Below are 7,567 nucleotides of genomic sequence, written 5' to 3'. Positions count from 1 at the left end.
TTGAATCTATCGATCTAAAAAAATTATTTCTATCATAATAAAAGGCAATGCCAAAATTACTATATTATTTGTGTTTTTTTAAACCAACATTAAAGTTAGATAAAATGTTTGTAGTCGATTATTACTTTGGGCTTAGAGACCACTAATACGGTAATATATTTATTTATTTATTTATTTAATGACAAATCTAATATAATTAGAAACTATTGCTCAATTCATCGTATGTGAACAATCAATATCAAAGAGGAATGACAACACCTAATACCACTACTCTACTACTGGGACTAGAATTAGTATTAACTATCTTACCAATAAAAACAAGGTTAATGCTTATGAGGCTCTGTTGAATTTTCAAAATAGCTCCATATGGGACTAGAATTAGTATTAACCATCTTACCAATAAAAACAAGGTTAAATTCAAGAAATGACAACGTACTTTTCACATTTTTGTGCATTATAGCTTCATACTTCCATTTCTTTCTCTTTCATTATTGTTGAAATAAATTATATGATTTTTAATATGATCTTTTATTGGAAAATCTTCAAAGATTGGATTTTTTTGAGAAGATGTAACATGATCATCATGTAATTTCTTTCATCATTTCAAGATTGTTAAATGCCAGAAATAACAGCATACTTTCATTTATTTGCTTATGACACCATCTTAATTTCATTTCTTTTTTTTTTTACCGCCTTGTACTTTGTATAGATATTTTTCTGTCTATTTATATTTAAAATGTTGTGTTCTTTGAGATTATCATTGAACTTTCCTCATTACAATTTTTGCATTATGTTAAAATTTGTAGGGTTTTTTTTTTTGTCGTTTTTTGTGAGACGGTATGGGTGCACTTATAGTAGTGATAGGCATGAAGTACCACCATTTGGATTTATAGTTCATGATGACATATCTGAATCCTCTTCTTATGCAACAGAAGATGATGAAGAAACCTAAATACATTTTGTCCCAAAAATTAGTATCAAAGTGAACATAAAGATGGAATAAGGTTCTCAATTTTTAAATACGTTCACCTTTTTTATTTAGTTCTATTGATAGGTAAACGTAATATTTTTTTGGAAGTTCATTATAGATTTAGTCACTTGATTTTTTTTGGGCCGAAAAAGATTTGGGTTTTTTTAATTATCAATTTTTTTAAAAAAAATAAAAATCATTTCAGTGAATGATTAAACTGTGTTTGGCGCGCTACAGCTAACTGATGAACCATCTTATTTTTTGAACTTTTTTAAATTGTCATATTTGATAAACCAAAAAGCTAGCTGATAAACTAATTTTTAAAAAGTTAATTTGAATGGATTTTCAGGAGCTTTTTAAAAATTCCCCAAATACACCCTTAATTAATTATGAAACACATATTCTTCTAAATGACATTTTGTGTCATCATATAACTTTCAACTAGCTTATCAACTAGTTTTCCAACAAATGTCATTTTTTTTTTGCTAGCTTATAAGCTAGTAGTTGGCATTTCAGCCACTAGTTAACTTTTCAATTATCATCTAAACATAGCCTTAGTGACAAAAATGTTTGTCACGAAAAGTAAAGAGCGTCCGTCGGTAATCCGTCATTGATAGTGTCCGTCAATAATCCGTCACTCAAAGTGTCCCTCGTTAATCCATTGGAAAATGCCTTCTGTTGGTAATCATTCGAAAAATACGGTCAAACTTGGTCAAAGAACATTAGGTTGGTAATCTGTCGGTATATTTTCGATTGAGAATTTCGTCGATAATCAGCCACAAATTCCGTTGGAAATCTGTCAAAAATAGTCACCCATGGGGCTTTTTACGACAACATAATTATGTCGGTATTCCGTCGGAAATCGGCTTTACCATCAGATTTTCGACGCATATGGCTTTTGAAAATTGCTCATTTTTGTATGTCACACCCCAAAACCAAGACCGGCGGAAACGTTTTGAGACGGAGGACATCATGTAATATATCACAACAATGCAAAGTAATAAACAAGAAACAACATCATCCATTGCATTAATAATATAATTTTAAATACACGTGTGTTCTTTCATAGTATAAACCAACATAATAAATAATCAAAATAAAAAACGAGTCTTGACTGCTTCATCTTCACAAAACCTGGTCGTCGTACCTGTCTATTTGTGACCTGAGAATACAAGTTATTTTGAAAGCGATTATCAACAATAAAGCTGGTGAATTCATAAGTATTAATGTGTCTTTGATTTGTAAAACTGTAAAGAAAGACTTGTAAATGTTTGAAGAAAAGTTTGTATCAATGAACATGTTTGTAAGTAATTATAAGCGTTTGACAACCCTAGAAAATCTCATATTTCCTACTAGTATAAAAGTAGTCTTCTACCAAGACCCAACTGTTTTGAAAGTAGTCTTCTACCAAGACCCGACTGTTTTGAAAGTAGCCTTCTACCAAGACCTGACTGTTTTGAAAGTAGCCTTCTACTAAGACCCGACAGTTTTGCAAGTAAGCATCACTATAAATGTGATGGTTTTTCCCCTGTATAACTATTATTATAAAAATATGTTCTACCTCATCGTTTATGTGTATATGTCACAATATAAAGGTAAAAAGGAAATTAGTCTATCTATATCAAATAGATCCTACCTCGTCGTTCATGTGAATGTGTCACAAAGTAAAGGTAAGAAGGAAATAGTATAATAACTAAAATTGTATCCTTTTGAACTAGGATATTCATGGCGTGGAAACTCGCCGAACAGTACAACCATAGACACCCGTCTATGAGCATTTTCCCTACTGTAGCTAACAGCCTTCGGTGTGGAATGGTAAGTCCCGAAACGTATGTAATAGTATCTACTTAAACGTATCAATGTAAACGTATTTATGAAAACGTATTCATGTAAACATATCTATGTAAATGTATCTATGTAAACGTATCTATGTAAACGTATTCATGTAAACGTATCTATATAAATGTATGTAATCGTATCTCTTCATATAGTATGTAATGTATTAGTATAGACTCATGAATGAACTGACTCTTGTGTGATTCCTTATACTTAGAATAGTAAGTAGTATCTCCTAACTAAACCTATTATAGTTACTATTAATGTACGTGTATAACCGAAAGTATGCCTTTGCTACCGAAAGGTACTGAACTGACTGATGGAACTTTTTGTCTATATATGTATACATGATATATAACTAATATTTAGACGACATTCGGACGAATAATCGGTGCTCTAAGGCCACATACCAACGAGGAAAAGGAAATAAAGCGAGCTAGCCATCCTAAGTCCTTTAAACATTACTTATATAACTATACATATATCAGTATGCATTTGACAATATAAAAGTATAAAATAATTTTTGTAATAACTTTGAAAAGTTTAATAACTAAGAAATGATGACTTGATGTCAGTTTATAAAATGATTTGAAAGTAGTTTGTTTGATAAGACAATTTCATAAAGAGTTTTAAGCATGTAAAACGTTTGAGAAAGTCATTTGAAGTGATATGTTTGGTAAAATAGCTAAACGTATAGTAAATCCATTTGTATGCTAGCTATTAATCACATGTGATTGATATAATAACTGTTATGATTCAACTTGTATTCCCTACATAAAGAATTTATAAACATTTAAAAACATTTAAAAGGTTAATTAAAGGGTATGAACTCACCTGCAGTGAGTGGATCAGATGGAAGTGTGGGACAAGTGCTTGGTGTCAAGTAAAGACTTAAACACACACAATGATCCTAATAACATATAAATACATATGTATATATACAATTAGTGATTATAACACTAATTAGACAAGTATAAACATTCTAATGTGTGGAAAACACTTTGGTAAAAGTGTTAGGAGGCCATTGGGTTGCAACAAAGGAGTATAAGGCTTTGTATTTGAGTTTATGGTCCATGGACCATACTTATTGGAGTTTACGGCCTAGGGGAGTTTACTCCTGGCTGTAAACTCACAAATGGGTCTCCAATTGAGGCTTAAAGCTATTATGTCTTAAGGGGTTAAGTGTTCCAAGGCTTAAACAAGAGGCTAGGTGAGTTTAAGGTCCAAGAATGACCATATCTTGCATTTACGGCATGGGGACCACTTCCCCATGAGTTTACGGTCGTAAACTCATCGTATGAAGTACCATTTCGTTTCTTGAAGTCCCTAGTTCAATGGTGTATGGTTCTATACTAAGTTCCAAGGCTTGGTAAGGTGTTAGGGTGCCTTTTTCCCCACTTATAGGAGTTTACGGCCCAAGAACATGTCTTGGCCGTAAACTCCTTTGATTTAGTGTTTCTTTGTGTTTTCTAAGGCCTAAACATGTTAAACCTAGTGTACAACGAGTTAGAACAAGAGTAGTTACGAGCTAGGAGCTTGAATGGTCGTTTTTTGGCCAAGAACACTAGTGTGTGTTCTTGGTGTTCTTGGTGAAACTTGAAGAGCTACAAAATGGAATGATTTCACGGATGAAATCATGTAAGATCACTAGTTCATGTAAGATATCAACTAGTTAGGACAATAAACTTACGAGTTTTGAAGATCGGGGACGAAGATCGGGATGATACTTGAGAGAATTTGGGAGGCAATCAGCCAAAAGAAAAAAGGAAATGAACTAATGGCCACATATCATCATGTAAGGATGGGGTTTACGGCCCACATGGAGTTTACGGCCGTAAACTCCCATGTGGTGGCCGTGAACTCCTTGTAAAGGTGTTTAAGGTTGGTTCTTTGAGCTATAACTTCAGTAGATAAACCTCGACACTTATCCCTTAAGTGTATAAGGCTTAGAACGCTTAAACAGACTTCAAATTATGCTAAATGAAAGCAGAAATTAGTTTGATTTTAAATGAAGTGTTTGACTGTACAGGATATAAAAATTTTCGGGTTGTCACATTCTAGTAGTTTTGGATGACCATGAAGCACAAGCTAAGTCATCTACATCGGTCAATTAGAACAAATAAAGTGGCATCTAGTTCACGTTAAAAAATTAAGAGGCAAACAATATTCATCATTTTAAAGATAAATTTGTTCAATATGTCCAGCTCCAAGAGCGGAAGGTTGATATATGAAGGAAGCCAAAAAAAATGTATAAATAAACACAACTTTGAAAAAAAATGAATTTGGAAATTTTGAAGATGAAAGCGGAAGATAACGAGGAGAGACCTAGATATATTTTTTCCGATAAAACGAAGCATCCAAGAATAATAATATAAGTATTTGTAAGGTTATTTCAGTGTTCGGTATTGTTCACTATGTTTTTTTTATTTTAATATTTTTAATTGTAAGCAATATAATTTTATTTTTAATTAAAATCTAGAATTTTATTTCATTATGTAATTAACAGTTTAATTTTATTTTATTTTTAATTGAAAACTTATAAAGTAAATTATTTTGATGATAGTATATAGTAAAATGAGATGTGTGTTTATCCCTATGCCTAATTGCCTATGTTAAAACCTTCTTTTTTAACCGACGCAAGTAAATATTCTTTAAGTTTATTATAATTAGCCGGATACATGTTAATAAATCCAATGGAAGATTGTTGACAAAATCTTGTCTATTTTGGATGACATAAATCGTAATAAATCCAATTAATTTTATTACTCTAAATACGTAGCACATGTAAATTGAAAGTGATATATCACCTTTTCTATAAATAGCCATCCTCTATCACTCTTTCTTTCTCACTCTTCAACCCCCTATCTTGTGTATACAATGGTGAAAGGAAACTCTAACCCATCGATCGCTCTCATTGTTGGAGTCACTGGCATGGTGGGTGTAACCTTGACCGAGGCCTTGAAGATGCCAATGGCATTAGGTGGTCCTTGGACAGTCTACGGTGTCTCACGACGGGCCTTACCCACCTGGTTCCCATCCTCCCTCCTCGACAAACACATCATTTTGGATACCCTAAACCACGAAAACACTCAAAAAATCCTCTCTCCACTCTCCACCCAAATCACCCATCTCTTCTGGGTAGCTTTACAAGCCAATGAAAGCGAAGAACTAAACATTTCAAGAAACTCAACTATGCTTTCCAATGTCCTAAGTGCATTAACTTCTTTTCCAAACTCAAAGTTGAGTCACGTCACATTGCAAACAGGCACAAAGCAATATGTTGGGCCGATTACTGACTCAGTCATTTCAACTCAACTCGTCCCTCATGAGCCACCCTTTAGAGAGAATTACCCTAGACTACCATTTCCAAACTTTTACCATGATTTGGAAGACATTATATTTTCATACTCCAAAGCGTTCACCTATTCTATACATCGTCCTTCCATAATCATTGGTGCATCTTCAAGAAGTAGCTATAATTTCCTTCTTACGCTCTCCGTTTATGCATTAGTGTGCAAACACCAAAACTATCCATTCAGGTGCTTATATTGTTTTACTTTCAGTACATCTTTACATTGAAAATGAATGCTTTGAAAACAAACAACTAATTAAAAAACGAATATCGATCATAACCATCAACTTTATGTAGGTTTTTTGGTAAAAAGTACAACTGGGGCCACTTTTGCGAAGCGTCTGATGCTAGACTGATAGCGGAGCAGCAGATATGGGCATCAACGACAAAATGCGCTAAGAATCAAGCTTTTAACTGCACAAACGGTGATATGTTTACGTGGAAAAGTATGTGGATAGTGCTTTGTGATGTGTTTGGACTCGAGTTTGTGGCATTCGATGAGAGAGACAACTTTGATTGTGTGGACTTTATGAAAGACAAAGGAGAGGTTTGGGATAGAATCGTGGAAGAAAATGGATTGTACAAGACAAAAATGGAGGAGATAACTTGCTTTGGATTGCTAGATAATGTTGTAAAACTAGATATTCAAAATGTTTGTAGCATGAATAAGAGTCGAGAATTTGGGTTTTTTGGGCATGCAAACACACTTGAGAGCATTGTTGTGTGGGTTGAGAAATTGCGACAAATGAAAATACTTCCATAGATGTTGTATGCCCAAAATAAAAATGTCCTGGTTGCAAGTTTGGAAATCTGATTAGTCATGAAGTTAATAAAAGGCAATGCCGAACTTGCTATATTTGTATTATTTTTTTTTTTAAACAAACTTGCAATTATATAAAATGTATGTAGTCAAGTATTACTTGAGTCTTAGTCACACATCATTATCCATGATTGGTGGTGCAACGTAGGAGTTTTTTTCATTGTCGATATGAGGGAAAATGACGAGGGGAAAAAACAAGCATTTTGGAGACCTTGCAAACAGCTTCTAATTAATTATCTCTTGCTTTGTCTTCATTAGAAAATCATTTTTGTCATTAAACAAGAGGAGCACCGATCGAAGAATGTCATTGGCATTTTTGTTTTGTCATTTCTTCGATCTCCTTGACTCCTTATTCTTTTTAATTTCTTCTCCAAAGTATTTCCACAGGTTTTCCTCCACACTCAGTCCCATCTTTTTGGTGTGGATGGCGTTGATTTTTTTTTTTTTTTTTGGTTGATTGGATTCTGGTGGAGATGAAATCGGCCACCAGTCATGCATGTTATTCTCTCCTCCATTCCCACCTCCTCACATTTTCTTCTCGGTGGAAGCAAAAATAATAATAATAATAATAATAATAATAATAATAATA

General features: G+C 33.2%; 1 protein-coding gene across 1 annotated transcript; it reads left to right on the top strand.

The window, feature by feature from the left end:
* The first annotated feature begins 5,677 nt into the window (after positions 1 to 5,677).
* On the top strand, positions 5,678 to 6,993 carry LOC145028847 (3-oxo-Delta(4,5)-steroid 5-beta-reductase-like). The gene is made up of 2 exons (XM_078977567.1): positions 5,678 to 6,345; positions 6,456 to 6,993. Exons 1-2 carry the CDS (start codon positions 5,684 to 5,686, stop codon positions 6,919 to 6,921), a joined length of 1,128 nt encoding a protein of 375 aa, XP_078833693.1. The 5' UTR covers positions 5,678 to 5,683; the 3' UTR covers positions 6,922 to 6,993.
* The last annotated feature ends 574 nt before the right edge of the window (positions 6,994 to 7,567 follow it).

Source organism: Lactuca saligna, chromosome 2 (assembly GCF_052625555.1).
Source record: "Lactuca saligna cultivar CGN05327 chromosome 2, ASM5262555v1, whole genome shotgun sequence".
Lineage (NCBI taxonomy): Eukaryota > Viridiplantae > Streptophyta > Magnoliopsida > Asterales > Asteraceae > Lactuca > Lactuca saligna.
Note: the sequence above shows the minus strand (reverse complement) of the source record. Positions and strands in the feature narration are given on the sequence as shown.

Coding starts and splice junctions, on each gene's coding strand:
- LOC145028847 (XM_078977567.1), top strand. CDS start 5,684: ATGGTGAAAGGAAACTCTAACCCATCGATCGCTCTCATTGTTGGAGTC. Junction 6,346..6,455: donor CACCAAAACTATCCATTCAG/GTGCTTATATTG, acceptor AACTTTATGTAG/GTTTTTTGGTAAAAAGTACA.